We start from the raw sequence: 21,409 nt of genomic DNA, 5'->3' as shown, positions 1-21,409 counted from the left end.
ATCAGAAATATAAGAATAATTGTCAATTTAGTGAGTGTTTATATCGGTTCAATAACTGACAGATTCTAAAAAATACATCCCTTCTTTCCTTTCAAAATTCTATTTATTAAAAATTTCAAAAAGAAATCGTGCCCTATTTAAGTGCTTCTATACTATTTTCTTTTGCTCTATATGTATGTATGAATCGGGTACACATACGTATACCCGATATTTGCTTTGTTTACATATTTATACAATTTTGACACATTGCAAATAATAACAACAACTGGGTGACAAGTATTATCAAAAGTGTGATATGTAGAATAAATAAGTTTTAAATACATTTGTTTAAACATACATGAACACATTTTCATTTTAGTTTTTAAATTATATGCAATTTATTAATTCTTTAAAACATAAATAAACTAAAAATAATTATTTGTTTAAATATTTTTTTTACAAATATTGGCAGTACTTGTCATTAAAATTTGTTACATCTGGTTTATAATCGCGTCTAAAGTCCAAACTAGTCTATAATGCAGACTTTAGTCTCGCCTATAGTGCAGACTATAATCTCGTCTATAATCCAGTCTATAGTCTCGTCTATAGTCCAGACTACCTATAGTGAGGACTTTAGTCTTATCTATAGTGCAGACTTTAGTCTCGTCTATAGTGCAGACTATAGTCTCGTCTATAGTGCAGACTATAGTCTCGTTTATAGTCCAGACTATAATCTCGTTTATAGTCCAGACTATAGTTTCGTTTATAGTCCAGACTATAGTCTCGTTTAAAGTCCAGACTATAGCCAAACTATAGTCTCGTCTATAGTCTAGACTATAGTCTCGTCTATAGTCTAGACTATAGTCTCGTCTATAGTCTAGACTATAGTCTCGTCTATAGTGCAGACTATAGTCTCGTCTAAAGTGCAGACTATAGTCTCGTCTATAGTCTAGACTATAGTCTCGTCTATAGTGCAGACTATAGTCTCGTCTATAGTCCAGACTATAGTCTCGTCTATAGTCCAGACTATAGTCTTGTCTATAGTCCAGACTATAGTCTCGTCTATAGTGCAGACTATAGTCTCGTCTATAGTCCAGACTATAGTCTCGTCTATAGTCCAGACTATAGTCTCGTCTATAGTCCAGACTATAGTCTCGTCTATAGTCCAGACTATAGTCTCGTCTATAGTCCAGACTATAGTCTCGTCTATAGTCCAGACTATAGTCTCGTCTATAGTCCAGACTATAGTCTCTTCTATAGTCCAGACTATAGTCTCGTCTATAGTCTCGTCTATAGTCCAGACTATAGTCTCGTCTATAGTCCAGATTATAGTCTCGTCTATAGTCCAGATTATAGTCTAGTCTATAGTCCAGACTATAGTCTCTTCTATAGTCCAGACTATAGTCTCGTCTATAGTCTCGTCTATAGTCCAGACTATAGTCTCGTCTATAGTCCAGACTATAGTCTCGTCTATAGTCCAGATTATAGTCTCGTCTATAGTCCAGATTATAGTCTAGTCTATAGTCCAGACTATAGTCTCGTTTATAGTCCGGACTATAGTCTCGTCTATAGTACAGACTATGGTCTCGTCTATAGTACAGACTATGGTCTCGTCTATAGTACAGACTATGGTCTCGTCTATAGTACAGACTATGGTCTCGTCTATAGTACAGACTATAGTCTCGTCTATAGTCCAAACTATAGTCTCGTCTATAGTCCAAACTATAGTCTCGTCTATAGTCCAAACTATAGTCTCGTCTATAGTCCAAACTATAGTCTCGTCTATAGTCCAAACTATAGTCTCGTTTATAGTCCAAACTATAGTCTCGTCTATAGTCCATACTATAGTCTCGTTTATAATCCAGACTATTATCTAGTATATAATCAAGGCTATAGTAGAGTCTATATACCAGGTTATAGTCTAGTCTATAGTTCAGACTATAGTCTTGTCTATAGTCTGGTCTATAGTTCAGACTATAGTCTAGACTATAGTAAGACTACGGTCTGGTCTAAAATCCAGTGTTAAGTTGGTAGTTCATTTTAAAATCTAGTCTAGTTCCTGACTATAGCTTAGTCTATAATCCGAACTTGAGTCTAATATATAGTCCTGACTTCAGTATACTATGCACCTCAGATTATAGTCATAGTTAAGGTCGTCCTGATTGATAAATTCTCTACTTATAAACGATTTGTCATAACTTTCCTTTTTATATACTCTTCATTAAATCAAATTTTAACTTTGTAACTAATCTCTTTATCCCCCGTTTTTTCTCATTTCCAGCTATGATGCCCATGGCGCCAACTGTTTAAAACAACACCCTTAACGTTTTAAACTATTATGGATTTAGCCGATCAAATCGATGATTATATTTGTACATTTGAAGGTCTCGGTGATATAACAATGGATTCATTAGCAATGTTTATATTTATATGGGCCGTATTGGCTCTCTTCTTAGTATGGCTGTGTAAATTTTTATACCAAAAATATGTGCTGAAAGATAAACCTGCTAGTGCCGCCAGTAGTCGGCAGGGTAGTGTTGCCCCGGGTGGTATTAAAACTGAAAAACGTCTCTCGGAACCGCGTGAAATATTGTCAAGTAAAAGTGAAATAAAAGATTTATTAGCAAAACCGGCGGGTGGTAGTGGTCGTGGACGACCACCGGTACCTGGAGCTGCTGCCGGTGGACCGGGTGTGCGCAGACGTATGGTGAGACAGGGTTCGACAGGACCGGAAAATCGTAAAAAACGTTATGTGCCACCGCCCTCAAATGTTGTTGGACCAGAAACGGTGAGTTAGTGGGATTTTTAGTTTAATTTATTTTGTGTGGTTTTTATAAAATATTTTTTTTTTTTTTATGTTAATTTTATTATTATATTTAATAGAGTGGTTTTTTGTTTGCTTTTAAATATATTGATTTATTTTATATTGTTGTTTTGTTTATTGTTGTTATTTTAGACTTCCGTCACTTGGACTAGCCAAGTTTTTCGTTGGCTCTATAGTGACTTGGTGATTGTTAACGAATTATTAATGTCTTGGGTTATCGCACTTAACGATACTTTGCATAAAAACGAAGAAGAGGTAAGTTATTTGATTTTAAATTTTACATGTTTTTTGTATAATATTATGGATTTTATGGGTTTAGTGACATTTTAAAAATAGGTGTTAATTAAAGTTTATTTGTATGATAGTTAATATATTGGTCAAGGTGGATTAAAGGGAGTTATAATTTACCCAAGAGCGTTTGGGGATTTTAAGCGCTTTACAAATATTTATTATTAATATCTATTGCTTGCCTATAAACGAGTAGACTAGACTATGGACTAGCCTATAGACTCGACTATAAACTAGACTATAGACTATACTATAGACTAGACTAGACTATAGACTAGACTATAGACTATAGACTAGACTATAGACTAGACTATAGACTAGACTATAGACTAGACTATAGACTAGACTTTAGACTAGAATATAGACTATAGACTAGACTATAGACTAGAATATAGACTAGACTATAGACTAGACTAGACTATAGACTAGACTATAGACTAGACTATAGACAGACTATAGACCAGACTATAGACTAGACTATAGACTAGACTATAGACTAGACTATAGACTAGACTATAGACTAGACTATAGACTAGACTATAGACTAATTCTATAGACTAGAATATAGACTAGACTATAGACCAGACTATAGACTAGACTATAGACTAGACTATAGACTAGACTATAGACTAGACTATAGACTAACTATAGACTAGACTATAGACTAGACTATAGACTAGACTATAGACTAGACTATAGACTAGACTATAGACTAGACTATAGACTAGACTATAGACTAGACTATAGACTAGACTATAGACTAGACTATAGACAAGACTATAGACTAGACTATAGACAAGACTATAGACTAGACTATAGACCAGACTATAGACTAGACTATAGACTAGACTATAGACTAGACTATAGACTAGACTATAGACCAGACTATAGACTAGACTATAGACTAGACTATAGACTAACTAACTATAGACTAGACTATAGACTAGACTATAGACTAGACTATAGACTAGACTATAGACTAGACTATAGACTAGACTATAGACTAGACTATAGACTAGACTATAGACTAGACTATAGACTAGACTATAGACTAGACTATAGACAAGACTATAGACTAGACTATAGACAAGACTATAGACTAGACTATAGACTAGACTATAGACTAGACTATAGACTAGACTATAGACTAGACTATAGACTAGACTATAGACCAGACTATAGACTAGACTATAGACTAGACTATAGACTAGACTATAGACTAGACTATGACTAGACTATAGACTAGACTATAGACTAGACTATAGACTAGACTATAGACTAGACTATAGACTAGACTATAGACTAGACTATAGACTAGACTATAGACTAGACTATAGACTAGACTATAGACTAGACTATAGACTAGACTATAGACTAGACTATAGACTAGACTATAGACTAGACTATAGACTAGACTATAGACTAGACTATAGACTAGACTATAGACTAGACTATAGACTATAGACTAGACTATAGACTAGACTATAGACTAGACTATAGACTAGACTATAGACTAGACTATAGAACTAGACTATAGACTAGACTATAGACTAGACTATAGACTAGAAACTATAGACTAGACTATAGACTAGACTATAGACTAGACTATAGACTAGACTATAGACTAGATAGACTAAGACTAGACTATAGACTAGACTCTATACTAGACTATAGACTAGACTATAGACTAGCTATACTATAGACTAGACTATAGACTAGACTATAGACTAGACTATAGATACTAGACTATAGACTAGACTATAGACTAGACTAATTAGACTAGACTATAGACTAGACTATAGACCTAGACTATAGACTAGACTATAGACTAGACTATAGACTAGACTATAGACTAGACTATAGACTAGACTATAGCTAGACTATAGACTAGACTATAGACTAGACTATAGACTAGACTATAGACTAGACTATAGACTAGACTATAGACTAGACTATAGACTAGACTATAGACTAGACTATAGCTGACTATAGACTAGACTATAGACTAGACTATAGACTATACTATAGACTAGACTAATAGACTAGACTATAGACTAGACATAGACTAGACTATAGACTAGACTATAGACTAGACTATAGACTAGACTATAGACTAGACTATAGACTAGACTATAGACTAGACTATAGACTAGACTATAGACTAGACTAGACTATAGACTAGACTATAAGACTAGACTATACTAGACTATAGACTATAGAACTAGACTATAGACTAGACTATAGACTAGACTATAGACTAGACTATAGACTAGACTATAGACTAGACTATAGACTAGACTATAGACTAGACTATAGACTAGACTATAGACTAGACTATAGACTAGACTATAGACTAGACCTAATAGACTAGACTATAGACTAGACTATAGACTAGACTATAGACTAGACTATAGACTAGACTATAGACTAGACTATAGACTAGACTATAGACTAGACTATAGACTAGACTATAGACTAGACTATAGACTAGACTATAGACTAGACTATAGACTAGACTATAGACTAGACTATAGACTAGACTATAGACTAGACTATAGACTAGACTATAGACTAGACTATAGACTAGACTATAGACTAGACTATAGACTAGACTATAGACTAGACTATAGACTAGACTATAGACTAGACTATAGACTAGACTATAGACTAGACTATAGACTAGACTATAGACTAGACTATAGACTAGACTATAGACTAGACTATAGACTAGACTATAGACTAGACTATAGACTAGACTATAGACTAGACTATAGACTAGACTATAGACTAGACTATAGACTAGACTATAGACTAGACTATAGACTAGACTATACTAGACTATAGACTAGACTATAGACTAGACTATAGACTAGACTATAGACTAGACTATAGACTAGACTATAGACTAGACTATAGACTAGACTATAGACTAGACTATAGACTAGACTATAGACTAGACTATAGACTAGACTATAGACTAGACTATAGACTAGACTATAGACTAGACTATAGACTAGACTATAGACTAGACTATAGACTAGACTATAGACTAGACTATAGACTAGACTATAGACTAGACTATAGACTAGACTATAGACTAGACTATAGACTAGACTATAGACTAGACTATAGACTAGACTATAGACTAGACTATAGACTAGACTATAGACTAGACTATAGACTAGACTATAGACTAGACTATAGACTAGACTATAGACTAGACTATAGACTAGACTATAGACTAGACTATAGACTAGACTATAGACTAGACTATAGACTAGACTATTGACTAGAATATAGACTAGACTATAGGCTAGACTAAGGACCATAATATAGACAAGACTATGGACTAAAATACAGGCTAGACTAGAGACTAAACTACAGACTAGACAATAGGCTAGACTATGGACTAGACTATATTTAGACTAGCCTATAGCCTTAACTGTAGAACAGTCTATACTCATGACTATAGAACAGTTTATAGCCTTGATTTTAGAACAGTCTGTAGTCCTGACCGCAGAACATTCTATAGTCTTACCTATAGAACAGTCTAAAGTTTTACTACTGAAAAGGCTATAGTCCTGACTATCGAAAAGTCTATAGTCTACAGTCTTAAATTTAAAAACTGTCTATATTCTTGACTATAGAAAAGTCTATTGACTTGGCTATAGTAAAGTCAATGATCTTAGCTATAGAACAGCCTATAGTCTTGACCATAGAACAGTCTATAGTCTTCACTATAGAACAGTCTATAGTCTGGACCATAGAACAGACTATAGCCTTTACTATAGAACAGCCGATAAACTTTACTATAGAACAGTCTATAGTCTTGACTTCAGAATAGTATAAAGTCTTGACTAGACTCTAGACTACAACATATATTAGACTGTATACTAGGATATAGACCAGAATATTCGAAAGTATATTTAATTATGAAATTTACTATGAAGTTTTTTCTCAGTGTAGTGCAGTCATTAATCATTTCAGTTTAAGGTTTTTAATGAAATATAAAAATTCAAGTTGAAATGGTGTCTCCCACCTTAACTGTGACATCACCTATTAGGAATACGTCGTCAGTTTATTCCAATGAAATCTACGAATTAAAGAACTAGAAATTTTCTCCAATATGATGTCATGACCAACACGTCATCCATATTTTTACAGCAATTATAGATTCTTACATATCAGTTTCTATATACTCTGGTTTCAATTTTTAGAATTCGTTTTTAATAAACATTTCAATCATATGTTTAATATGCTATTTGCATATTTATTAATATAAACCAGAATGTAGCAAATATTTCATAATAGGGGTAATCACAGTTTAATAGAACAAATATTAAATTAGTTACATATCAGAAATCACAAACCTTGATAATAGTTTTACTATTAATATAATTGTAGCCCCCTACCATTACACTAAGCTCTTGGCCCCTACAACAACATTGGTTTTTCCAACTCATACTACTTGTTGCTAATTCGTACAAGTATTTGGTCCGTGGCATTGGTTTTTTATAACAATTTTTCACGTCACGCCTGGTTAAATTTACCATATTAGTTTTTTTCTGTTTTGTTCAAGTATCAATAGTCATCATCTTTTGGTTTTGATTTACATTATACTACTATGTTCTCATTAGTTGTTCATTAATTGTAAAAATATCTCATGTGCCCATATATAGTATGATGACTTGTGTCACAGTTTGCTTTTCAATAATGTCTAGGTCAATGAAAAAGTTTTCATGCATACATGCAACTATCCGTACCGTTCGTATGAATGAATGACACTTGTCAATTTCTTGCCATTTAACTTGTTATCGGGGTCATAAGATGACATAGTAAAATGTAGTAATAATATTATGAAAGAATAGAATATTTATATTAATAGAATTTATATGATCTGACCCTTTAATTGCTTGAATTAAGGGAAAATTAAATTAATGTTTTCTTTCAGTCTTCCAGTCATGTCAGTAGTACAATCTATAGTCTTGATGGTATATCAGTGTATAATCATAACTATAAAGTACTCTATAGATTTGACTATAGAAAAGTCTATAGAAGTTCTGACTACAGAACAGCATTGACTATATAACAGTCTATGGTCTTGACTATAGAACCGTCTATAGTCTTGACTATAGAACTGTCTATAGTCTTGATTATAGAACAGTCTATAGTCTTGACTATAGAACAGTCTATAGTTTTGACTATATAACAGTCTATAGTCTCGTCTATAGACCAGTCTATAGTCTTGACTATATAACAGTCTATAGTCTTGACTATATAACAGTCTATAGTCTTGACTATATAACAGTCTATAGTCTTGACTATATAACAGTCTATAGTCTTGACTATATAACAGTCTATAGACTTGTCTATAGACAAGTCTATAGTCTTGTCTATAGATCAGTCTATAGTCTTGTCTATAGACCAGTCTATAGTCTTGCCTATAGACCAGTCTATAGTCTTGTCTATAGACCTGTCTATAGTCTTGTCTATAGATCAGTCTATAGTCTTGTCTATAGACCAGTCTATAGTCTTGTCTATAGACCAGTCTATAGCCTTGTCTATAGACCAGTCTGAAATTTTTTCTATAGACCAATCTATAGTCTTTTCAATAGACCAGTCTATAGTTTTGTATATAGTATTGTCTATAGTACTGTCTATATTCTTGTCTATAGTATTGTCTATAGTCTTGTTTATATATCAGTCTATAGATCAGTATATAGTATTGTCTATAGACCAGAGTATAGTCTTGTCTATAGACCAGTGTATAGTCTTGTCTATTGACCAGTCTATAGTCTTGTCTATAGACCAGTCTATAGTCTTGTCTATAGACCAGTCTATAGTCTTGTCTATAGACCAGTCTATAGTCTTGTCTATAGACCAGTCTATAGTCTTGTCTATATACTGTTGACATGTCTATAGTCTTGTCTATTGACCAGTCTATAGTCCTGTCTATTGACAAGTCTATAGTCTGGTCTATAGACCAGTCTATAGTCTTGTATATAGTCTTGTCAATAGCATTGTATATACACCAGTCTATAGTCTTGTTTATATACCAGTCTATAGATCAGTATATATTCTTGTCTATAGACCAGTCTATAGTCTTGTCTATAGTCCAGTCTACAGTCCTGTCTATAGTCCAGTCTATAATCTTGCCCATATATCAGTCTTGCCTATAGTTTTGTCTATAGTCTTGTCTATTGACCAGTCTATAGTCTTTTTTGTTGACCAGTCTATAGTCTTGTCTATAGACCAGTCTATACTCTTGTCTATAGACCAGTCTATAGTCTTGTATATAGTATTGTCTATAGTACTGTCTATAGTATTGTCTATAGACCAGTCTATAGTCTTGTTTATACATATATCAGTCTATAGATCAGTATATAGTATTGTCTATAGACCAGAGTATAGTCTTGTCTATAGACCAGTGTATAGTCTTGTCTATTGACCAGTCTATAGTCTTGTCTATAGACCAGTCTATAGTCTTGTCTATAGACCAGTGTATAGTCTTGTCTATTGACCAGTGTATAGTCTTGTCTATTGACCAGTATATAGTCTTGTCTATAGTCCAGTCAATAGTATTTTCTATAGTCCAATCTATAGTCTTGTCCATAGATCAGTTTTGTCTATAGTTTTGCCTATAGTCTTGTCTATTGACCAGTCTATAGTCTTGCCTGTTGACCAGTATATACTCTTGTCTATAGACCAGTCCATAGTCTTGTCTATAGATCAGTCTATAGGCTTGTCTATAGACCAGTCTATAGTTTTGACTATAGATCAGTCTATAGTCTTGTCTATTGACCAATGTATAGTCTTGTCCATTGACTAGTATATAGTCTTGTCTATTGACTAGTATATAGTCTTGTCTATTGAACAGTCTATAGTCTTGTCTATTGACCAGTCTAATTCGTGTCTATACACCAGTCTATAATCTTGTCTATAGACCAGTCTATAGTCTTTTCTATTGACCAGTCTATAGACTTGTCTATAGTCCAGTCTATAGTCTTGTCCAAAGATCTGTCTTGTCTATAGTTTTGCCTATAGTCTTGTCTATTGACTCTAGACTAGACAGTCTAGTTTGTAGTCCAGACTTTAGTCTTGTCTATAGTCCAGCTACAGACTTTAGTATTGTCTATAGACTTGTCTATAGTCTTAACTTTATATCTATAGTCCATAGTCTGAACTATAGACCATTCTATATTCTTGTCTATTGGCCAGGCTATAGTATATTTTAATTTTGTTAACAAACTATAATTATGTAGTTTGTTTTTTTGCGACACTTTTTAAAATTTATTTAAAACAAGTAAAAACTTAATTTGAATTTTATTAAAATTAAAGTGCATCAAATCTAGGTCAAAATATATTATTAAATTATATGTAGTTATGTACTAAACATTTTGTTTGTTGTTTTTTAACCAAAAACAAATTATTTGTAGCATGAACATACCGCAAAAATTAGTTATTTTAGACTCGACATGGCTACTAGGTAAATCCCCAGTATTATTAAAAATAACTAAAGGTAATTAGTTTATCAGTATTTGATTTTTTTTTTTAAATTTTTTTTATAATAAAAATTTATGAAGTATGAAGTCACAGATGGTTTGCTGAGCAGCATACCGAAGTTTTTGCCACATTTGTAGTTAAATAATGTGACTAAAGCCACACAATTGTTGTAATCCAGAATTGTTTCAATTTTTAAAAATCTCAAAACACGGACATTAGTTACCTATGTAACTCGAGCAAATCGATTTCTCATTCTGTATATTGTTTATGTTTATTATAAATAATAATAAAATAAAACAAAAAAATATTTACTGATTCATAGCCACAACTACAACACATTTATTTTTGGAATACTTTAAAATAATTACGTAAGCTTTTTGCGGTAGACTCCGTCTTAAAAACAAACTCTAAAGAACGAGTTCACTCTATATGTTTATCGCCATCAGACATGCTACCACTATACCGCAAAATAAAAATACTGGGGTTCGTCTTTTTTTTTATGTTGTCCGTCCATCTCATTGTATGTGTTAAAAAAAAAACACAAAACACCAAGAACCAAAAAAAAAAAAAGATTTTTGTTTAAATTAAGACCTTGACCTTAGTATTGAAATTGAAATGAATATATGTATACGAAAAAAAAGCGAAAAATTTATTAGTAATCCAGTGAATACTTGATTTTTAAGTGTTTATTTTTATATGGGTCTTGATAATATTCTGTTGTTATTGTTGTTTCTCATAAAATAACTCATGTTCAAGGAAAAAGTTATCAACAGGGCTGAGATAAAGTTTCTGGAGCACTTCTGTTTCAGCTGGAATAATTAGAAAATAAAACTTGCCTCTTAGTCTAGTCTGTAGTCATGTCTATAGTCCAGACTACAGTCTATTCTATAGTCCAGACTATAGTCTTGTCTATAGTCCAGACTATAGTCTTGTCTATAGTCCAGACTATAGTCTTGTCTATAGTCCAGACTATAGTCTTGTCTATAGTCCAGACTATAGTCTTGTCTATAGTCCAGAATATAGTCTTGTCTATAGTTCAGACTATAGTCTAGTCTATAGTCCAGACTATAGTCTAGTCTATAGTCCAGACTGTAGTCTAGTCTATAGTCCAGACTATAGTCTAGTCTATAGTCCAGACGGTAGTCTAGTCTGTGGTCGAGACTATAGTCTTTTATATAGTCCAGACTATAGTCTAGTCTAAAGTCCACACTATAGTCTAGTGTATAGTCCAGACTATAGTCTAGGCCATAGTCTAGTCTATAGTCCAGACTTAAGTCTAGTCTATAATCCAGACTGTAGTCTTGTCTATAGTCTAGACTCTAGTCTTGTCTAAAGTCCACATTATAGTCTTGTCTAATGTCCAGAATATAGTCTAATCTATAGTCCAGACTATAGTCTAGTCTATAGTCCAGACTATAGTCTAGTCTATAGTCCAGACTATAGTCTAGTCTATAGTCCAGACTATAGTCTAGTCTATAGTACAGACTATAGTCAAGTCTATAGAACAGACTATAGTCTAGTCTATAGTCTAGTCTATAGTCCAGACTATAATTCAGTATATAGTCCAGACTATAGTCTAGTCTATAGTGCAGACTATAGTCTAGTGTATAGTCCAGATATAGTCTAGTCTATATTCCAGACGGTGGTCTAGTCTGTGGTCGAGACTATAGTCTTTTATATAGTCCAGACTATAGTCTAGTCTAAAGTCCACACTATAGCCTAGGGTATAGTCCAGACTATAGTCTAGGCCATAGTCTAGTCTATAGTCCAGACTCAAGTCTAGTCTATAATCCAGAGTGCAGTCTTGTCTATAGTCTAAACTGTAGTCTTGTCTATAGTCCAGACTATAGTCTAGTTTATAGTCCAGACTATAGTCTAGTCTATAGTCCAGACTATAGTCTAGTCTATAGTCCAGACTATAATTCAGTATATAGTCCAGACTATAGTCTAGTCTATAGTCCAGACTATAGTCTAGTCCATAGTCCAGACTATAGTTCAGTATATAGTCCAGACTATAATCTAATCTATAGTCCAGACTATAGTCTAGTCTATAGTCCAGACTATAGTCTAGTGTATAGTCCAGACTATAGTCTAGTCTATAGTCCAGACTATAGTCTAGTCTATAGTCCAGACTATAGTCTAGTCTATATTCCAGACGGTAGTCTAGTCTGTGGTCGAGACTATAGTCTTTTATATAGTCTAGACTATAGTCTAGTCCACACTATAGTCTAGGGTATAGTCCAGACTATAGTCTAGGCCATAGTCTAGTCTATAATCCAGACTCAAGTCTAGTCTATAATCCAGACTGTAGTCTTGTCTATAGTCTAGACTGTAGTCTTGTCTATAGTCCAGACTATAGTCTAGTTTATAGTCCAGACTCAAGTCTAGTCTATAATCTAGACTGTAGTCTTTTCTATAGTCTAGACTGTAGTCTTATCTATAGTCTAGACCATTGAGTTTTGTCCAGACTACAGTCTATTCTGTAGTCCAGATCTATGCTTTTATCTATTATCCAAAGTGTCTATATTCTTGTCTATAGTTTAATCTACATATATAATATAGTCGTTCTCGATTTTTTAAATATGTTCGTTTAAAAGATATTTTCCTGACTGTTAGTCGTCTTAGATATTTCTAGGGATAAGATTTTTAACAATATTTTAAAACTAGTTCTATTCAAATGTACCACTGCTTACTTATAAAATAACCTTACAAATTTCAGGGACTTGCAGTAGAAATCGTACGTGTATTACCCGACAGTCCGCCACCTGGTTTAAGTAACATTTTCTGTAATGCCGATGAAGCCAATCCAGCTGATATGGTGAGTTATACAACGATTTAATATAATCGGTTAACCAAAATCTCTTCTATTATACACAGCTTATTACTTTCGATTGTGACGCCATGCCGGTATTGCAAGTTAAAACCTTCCGACAGAAATCAGGAAAAGTTGAGACTTCCCATTATAAGGTAACCGTTTCTAGATTCCGAGCACGCATAGCTAATGCCATGAACTACAATACCTTAAAGGGTGATATGAGAGTAGAAGGTTTTCCAGATGTAAGTTGAGACGGTATCATTTTATTCGATTAATTATAAAAATTCTACGTTTTTATTTTCAGATACGCATAGCCATGAACAGTGTGGGCGCTATTAAGCCCATGGATCAGGATGAACAACAATTCCAGGCCCAAGTTTCGGAAATTTTAACTAGAGCTTTACGTGATACCATTTATCCTGTAGATTTCTCTATGTATACCACTTGTCCTCGTGCCGATATTGAACCCATGGATTTGCCTGTAATTTATCCCATTCCATATGATACTATGGCGGTGAGCGTAAGAACATTGAGAAGAGAATTTTGCTTAAAATATAACACATGACATATAGACATGTGTCAGTAAACATTACCATGACATGTCATGTTTTCTCTTTTAATTTTTTGTTCATTTCCTTTACAATTTTTTTAATCCTGTTACTGTTATTTTTGGTGTTATGGACTTATCTTTATGTTATATGAATTACTAAAGGGATGTGGTCCATAGTTCGGGATTATATTTTATTCTATTCCAGACAGAAGTCTATAGACCACTATAGTCCATAGTCTCTAGACTAGACTATACACTAGACTAAAGACTAGACCATAGACTAGATTATAGACCATATAAACTAGAATATAGACTAGACTATAGGCTAGACTATAGACTAGACTATAGACTAGACTATAGACTAGACTAGACTATAGACTAGACTATAGACTAGACTATAGACTAGACTATAGACTAGACTACAGACTAGACTGTAGACTAGACTGTAGACTAGACTACAGACTAGACTATAGACTAGACTATAGACTAGACTATAGACTAGACTATAGACTAGATAGACTAGACTATAGACTAGACTATAGACTAGACTATAGACTAGACTATAGACTAGACTATAGACTAGACTATAGACTAGACTATAGACTAGACTATAGACTAGACTATAGACTAGACTATAGACTAGACTATAGACTAGACTATAGACTAGACTATAGACTAGACTATAGACTAGACTATAGACTAGACTATAGACTAGACTATAGACTAGACTATAGACTAGACTATAGACTAGACTATAGACTAGACTATAGACTAGACTATAGACTAGACTATAGACTAGACTATAGACTAGACTATAGACTAGACTATAGACTAGACTATAGACTAGACTATAGACTAGACTATAGACTAGACTATAGACTAGACTATAGACTAGACTATAGACTAGACTATAGACTAGACTATAGACTAGACTATAGACTAGACTATAGACTACTATAGGACTAGACTATAGACTAGACTATAGACTAGACTATAGACTAGACTATAGACTAGACTATAGACTAGACTATAGACTAGACTATAGACTAGACTATAGACTAGACTATAGACTAGACTATAGACTAGACTATAGACTAGACTATAGACTAGACTATAGACTAGACTATAGACTAGACTATAGACTAGACTATAGACTAGACTATAGACTAGACTATAGACTAGACTATAGACTAGACTATAGACTAGACTATAGACTAGGACTATAGACTAGACTATAGACTAGACTATAGCTAGACTATAGACTGGACTATAGACTAGACTACAGACTAGACTATAGACTAGGCTATAGACTAGACTACAGACTAGACTATAGACTAGGCTATAGACTAGACTACAGACTAGACTATAGACTAGACTATAGACTAGACTATAGACTAGACTATAGACTAGACTATAGACTAGACTATAGACTAGACTATAGACTAGACTATAGACTAGACTATAGACTAGACTATAGACTAGACTATAGACTAGGCTATAGACTAGACTATAGACTAGACTATAGAGTAGGCTATAGACTAGACTATAGACTAGACTATAGAGTAGGCTATAGACTAGACTATAGACTAGACTATAGACTAGACTATAGACTAGACTATAGACTAGACTATAGACTACACTATAGACTAGACTATAGACTAGACTATAGACTAGACTATAGACTAGACTATAGACTAGACTGTAGACTAGACTATAGACTAGACTATAGACTAGACTATAGACTAGACTATAGACTAGACTATAGACTAGACTATAGACTAGACTATAGACTAGACTATAGACTAGACTATAGACTAGACTATAGACTAGACTATAGACTAGACTATAGACTAGACTATAGACTAGACTATAGACTAGACTATAGACTAGACTATAGACTAGACTATAGACTAGACTATAGACTAGACTATAGACTAGACTATAGACTAGACTATAGACTAGACTATAGACTAGAGTATAGACTAGACTATAGACTAGACTATAGACTAGACTATAGACTAGACTATAGACTAGACTATAGACTAGACTATAGACTAGACTATAGACTAGACTATAGACTAGACTATAGACTAGACTATAGACTAGACTATAGACTAGACTATAGACTAGACTATAGACTAGACTATAGACTAGACTATAGACTAGACTATAGACTAGACTATAGACTAGACTATAGACTAGACTATAGACTAGACTATAGACTAGACTATAGACTAGACTATAGACTAGACTATAGACTAGACTATAGACTAGACTATAGACTAGACTATAGACTAGACTATAGACTAGACTATAGACTAGACTATAGACTAGACTATAGACTAGACTATAGACTAGACTATAGACTAGACTATAGACTAGACTATAGACTAGACTATAGACTAGACTGTAGGCCATAGTCCTGACAATAATCCATAGTCCTGACTATAGTCTATTGTCGGTAATCCTGACTATTGTCGGTAGTTCTGACTATAGTCCATAGTCCTGACTATAGTCTATAGTCCTGACTATAGTTTGTAGTCCTGACTTTAGTCTATAGTCCTGACTATAATCTATAGCCCTGACTATAATCTATAGTCTTGATTATAGTCTGACTATAATCTATAGTCCAGACTTTAGCCAATATTCCAGACTATAATCTATAAGTCAGACTATAGGCTATAGTCAAGACTTTAGCCTATAGTCCGGACTATAGCATATATAGGGCAAACTATAGTCTATATATCTGGTATATAATCCAGCATCTAGTCTACTGTCAAGACTATAATATATTATTCCAACTAAGGCCCATAATCCACAACTATTACTTCATGGATTTGGTTTTATTTGTCACACCCTACACTTCTCTCTGTTCTTAAACCCTACCCCCAAACAATCTCTTACAAACTTCCTACATTTAAGTTTATCTCATTCTTAAATGTTGACATTTTAAATGTGTTCTTTCAGACTCAAAAATATGCCTTTGATAACTATCATTAAAAAATCCTTTATAATATTCTAATATTTTTTCTCTGTGTCAAAATATTGGTTTAAACTGGTTATCTTCTTTTTCTTCCTTTACAGGGACCTTTTCAATATTATTACAATTACTAAAATCAATTAAACGATAAATTCATTAAAACATAATAACGATCTTAACATATATTTAAAATTATTAATTAAAAATTTAGTAAAATTGTACATTTGTGCAAATTTTAAATAAATTAGTAACGGCAAACAAAAACCAGAAATCAAAGGCTTATTTTTAGGTTTAAACCTGTTACACAAATGGAAATGAGGTTTTCCAAAAATTTTATATGAAAATGAAAAACTTTTAAAACGAAGTAATTTTCATATAACATTTTCAAATCTAAAATTTTCATTTGCATTTTTGAAACAGGTCCCTTTTTACGTTTTAAATCCTAACTCATTTTGTCTAAATAGAGAAAAATCTTAACATTTCCTAAACACTATACATTTCCCCAGAATCAAATGGACTTAGGCATGCAGCAGGGCGGAGGTTTACAGCCCATGATCTCGGGCCGACGCTTGTTGGTGAAAATTGTCAAAGGTGAAGCACTCAAAGATGCCAAAGATCCCTTTGTGGTGGTCGAAATGGATGAGCCAGCACAAAAGAATCAAACCGGAGCCAGACAGGGCAATAATCCCTATTGGGATGAACATTTCTTATTGTAAGTTTGCAATTAATATATTAAATATTTTAAAAATTAATATGGTAACCTTACAGCGACTTGGCACCCCAATCTGCTGAAATCCTCTTTGAAGTCTACGATCGTCCCGCCGATCCTTCCGATCCACCCAAGTTTTTGGGTCTAGGTTTGGTAGGCATCGATGAATTGGCTGTGGGTCCTGCCTCGACTCAAGTCCTTGCATTGCAACCGCGTCCCTATGAAACACAACCCGTTCACGGTTCCATTACCGTGGATTTTGTGTTTATTGAGGGCGCCGAAATACCTGCCGGTCCTAGACCGTATAAACTTAAGGAAGCTTTGCATATAAGTACCCCAGCTATTAATGAACACATGAAGAATGGTTCGAATTTGGCTGATGCTGCCGTACGTGCCTTACAGGAGGGTGCCTTAAATACAAATGGCCAACCCAGTAAGAGTACACTGATTATACACAGTGTTCAGAGGGTAAGTTGAGCTTATGAAATGGGATTTGAATTTATTTTCCTACTTTTTGGTTAGATTTTAGTTTATGAGAAGATTTGTGAAATGTTGAGGTAGATGTTATCATCCTAAAGGGAAAAGCTTAATTTAAAGCTTCAAACAAATTTAAGCTAGAGATCTATATAAGCTAAATCGAGCTTAATAATGTTTTATAAACTTTTTATAATATAAAACGAACCTCATTATACTAAGCTTTTGAAGAAGCTTAAAACAAAAAGCTAAGGAGAAAGCTTTTTAGTTACTTTAAAAGTATGAACTCTTAAAACCGAAATTCCTTTGTAAAGTTCAAGTCCTTTAAAACCCTAAAAAAACTTCATTATAATATGACTTTCTAAAAGCTTAAAATGAAAAGCATTTTAAGAAGCTTATGAAGAAAAACTTTATTTAAAACTGGAAACTTTTGAAAGCTCAAAAAATTACCTACAACACCTTCATTATAGAAAACTTTTTAAAAAGCTCAAGGGGAAAAAATCTGAAACTTAGTTAAAGCTAAATACCTTTTTACTCAAACTAGCTTTATTCGACTGAGCTTTTTAAGATGCATAAAACGTAAAGCTTATCTGAAAACTTTTGAAATAGCTGGATATAAAGCCAAAAACTTTTAAAAGCTAAAGGGTTTTATAAAATATACAATGTACTTCATTATAATAGGAAAAGAGTTGTAAGTTTAAATTTAAAGCTTTTTAGAGCTTTTTTAAATGAAAACAAGATTTATTATAATATAAGGGAAAAAGGATAAATTTAATAAATATAAGCTAAAGCTTTATCTAATGAAAAATTTATTTTCTAAAAAGCTTCATCAGAAAAGCTCTTTGTAAAAGCTTTTTGAAGCTTATTAAAGTTATTAAACCAAAAATAAACTTTCCTAAATTTTCAAACTTTTAGAACAATTTGTAAAGCTTTTTAAAAGCTTTAACTAGTAAGTTTAATATAAGGCTAAAAAGCTTTATTGAAGCAAATTAAAAAGCTTTTTTAATGTAAATTTGCTAATAAGAGCCTAAATATGTAAAGCTTTCTGAAAAAGTATAAACTTTAGAAAAGTTTTTTTTTGAAAACCTCTTCAAAAGCTCTTTGTTAAAGCTTTTTCAGAAAAGCTATTTGTAAAAGCTTTTTGAAGCTTATTTAAGTTATTAAATAAAAAATAAACTTTCCTAAATTTTCAAACTTTTTTACCTTTTAAAAGCTTAACTATTTAGCTCAATTTAAAACTAAAAAGCTTTGTTGAAGCAAATTAAAAAGATTTCTTAAGATATATTTGATAATAAAGCATTTCGAAAAAGGTTTAAGTTTTAAAAAAGCCTTCAGTTAAATTAGAAAACTTCTTTAAGATATAATTCTTAATAGCTTTCTGAGTAAGAGCTTAAAAATATGTAGCTTTTTGAAGCAAAATTTCAGGAAAGCTTTTTATGAAAAGCTTACTGAAAAAGCTTTTTTGTTTAGAAAAGTTTTTTGTAAAAGCCTCTTCAGAAAAGCTCTCTGTAAAAGCTTAAAAATATTAAGCTTTTTGAAACAAATTTCAAGCTTAAGAAAAGCCTTTTCAGGAAAACTTATTAGGAATAGCTTTATGTAAAAGATAGTTCAGAAAAGTTTTTAGTGAAAGCCTCTTCAGAAAAGCTCTTTGTAAAAGTGTTTTCAGAAAAGCTCTTTATAAAAGCTTTTTCAGAAAAGCTCTTTTTAAAAGCTGTTTGAAGCTTATTAAACCAAAAATAAACTTTCCAAAATTTTCAAACTTCTATAAAATTTTGTAAAGCTTTTAATAGTAAGTTTAGTTTAAAGCAAATTAAAACGCTTTTTAAAATATATTTGATAATAAGATCATAAATATGTAAAGCTTTTCGAAAAAGTTTAAGAAATTTTTTTAGAAAAGCTTTTTGGCAACAGCAGAAATGCTTTTTGTAAAACCAGAGAAGACATTTTTGGGGGAGTATATTAATAAAAAGCTTTTCAAAAATTCTTTCTTAAAAGCTTTTTCGGAAAGTTTTCAGAAGCAAAAAAAAGCTTTACTAAAGCTATTGCAATTCCTAAATTTTCAAACCATTTTGTATAAAATTATAAAAAAGCTTTTAAAACTAAAGTAGTAGTTAAAGCTTAAAATGATTTAAAAAAAAAACTAACAAAAAAAGCTTTAATGAAAGCTTTTGGGAAAGCTTCTGAGAAAGCTTTTGAGAAAGCTTCTGAGAAAGCTTTTGAGAAAGCTTCTGAGAAAGCTTTTGAGAAAGCTTCTGAGAAAGCTTTCGTTGCAGAATAATTCCAAAAAATTTTGAAAATTTGAAATTTAAAGAAGAAGCTTATCTAAAACTCAACATTTTAGCGATCTTCTTTTAAAATCTCTCATTCACTTTTAGCTCTTTCTTCACAAAAATTAAGCAGATTTAATGAAAGCTTTTGAGAAAGCTTCTCAGAAAGCTTTTAAGAAAGCTTTTAAGAAAGCTTTTGAGAAAGCTTTTAAGAAAGCTTTTGAGAAAGCTTTTAAGAAAGCTTCTGAGAAAGTTTTCTTTGAAGAATAATTCCAAAAAAATTTGAAAATTTTAAATTTAAAGAAAAAGCTTTTCGAAAACCTCAACATTTCAGCGATCTTATTTTAAAATCTCTCACTCACTTTTAGCTTTTTCTTCACAAAAATTAAGCACTTTATAAAATTTTTTCTTTAAGTTTTTATTTATTTTTTCTCAATTGGTTTATATCTTTTCATGATTCGTTCGAAACACATCCACATTTTCAATTCAAAATCATTACGATTTTTTTTGTCAAACCTTCTATTTAAAAACGCTCACGCACCAAGCAGAACTCAACAAATCCCAATGCATTTAAGGTAATTATCTTTACTAAAAAAAAAAACAACATCTTACAAACATTTTTCAATAACATTTTAAAACAAAGTTACGTTTTGAGTTTTACTTTTTTTTAACAAATTTCCCTTTTTCTTAAGATTTTGAGTTAAAGTTTGAGTTTTTAAATTTAAGTTGCCAAAATCACACATTCATATATTTCACCAAAATCAAAAAGATCAATCATAAAGTTAACTTTGTGAATAACTTTTAGTTTATAGTGTTATGAAAAGCTAACAAACAAAAAATGTTATTCTCTTTTTTATATAAAATTGAAAATGTTACTATTACTGCGCTTTATTAACCCTGCCCTCTGAAAAAAAAATTAAAAAAAAATTTGCTTCATTATTGAAAATATACAAAATAAAACGCCTTCAACAAAAAAGGTTGAAGTAAATAAAGATGGTCAAATCGAAGTTAAAGAATCTC

General features: G+C 32.3%; 1 protein-coding gene across 1 annotated transcript in view; it reads left to right on the top strand.

Annotated features, from left to right (window-relative positions):
• Positions 1 to 21,409, top strand: part of LOC119610969 — a 39,690-nt gene that overhangs the window by 3,959 nt on the left and 14,322 nt on the right. Inside the window, 9 exon segments of the mRNA XM_037966395.1 lie at positions 2,261 to 2,767; positions 2,936 to 3,058; positions 13,314 to 13,412; positions 13,472 to 13,651; positions 13,714 to 13,890; positions 17,446 to 17,651; positions 17,708 to 18,116; positions 20,938 to 20,964; positions 21,367 to 21,409. The exon segment at positions 21,367 to 21,409 is cut by the window's right edge and continues 245 nt beyond it. Of these exon segments, the coding sequence (XP_037822323.1) occupies positions 2,318 to 2,767; positions 2,936 to 3,058; positions 13,314 to 13,412; positions 13,472 to 13,651; positions 13,714 to 13,890; positions 17,446 to 17,651; positions 17,708 to 18,116; positions 20,938 to 20,964; positions 21,367 to 21,409 (1,714 nt within the window). The 5' untranslated portion in view covers positions 2,261 to 2,317.

This window comes from Lucilia sericata, unplaced genomic scaffold, assembly GCF_015586225.1.
Source record: "Lucilia sericata isolate MDLA Ls3-8-SP2 unplaced genomic scaffold, ASM1558622v1 Contig001327F_arrow, whole genome shotgun sequence".
Taxonomy (NCBI): domain Eukaryota; kingdom Metazoa; phylum Arthropoda; class Insecta; order Diptera; family Calliphoridae; genus Lucilia; species Lucilia sericata.
The sequence above is the reverse complement of the archived record's forward strand: the minus strand, read 5'-3'. Positions and strand labels throughout refer to the sequence as shown.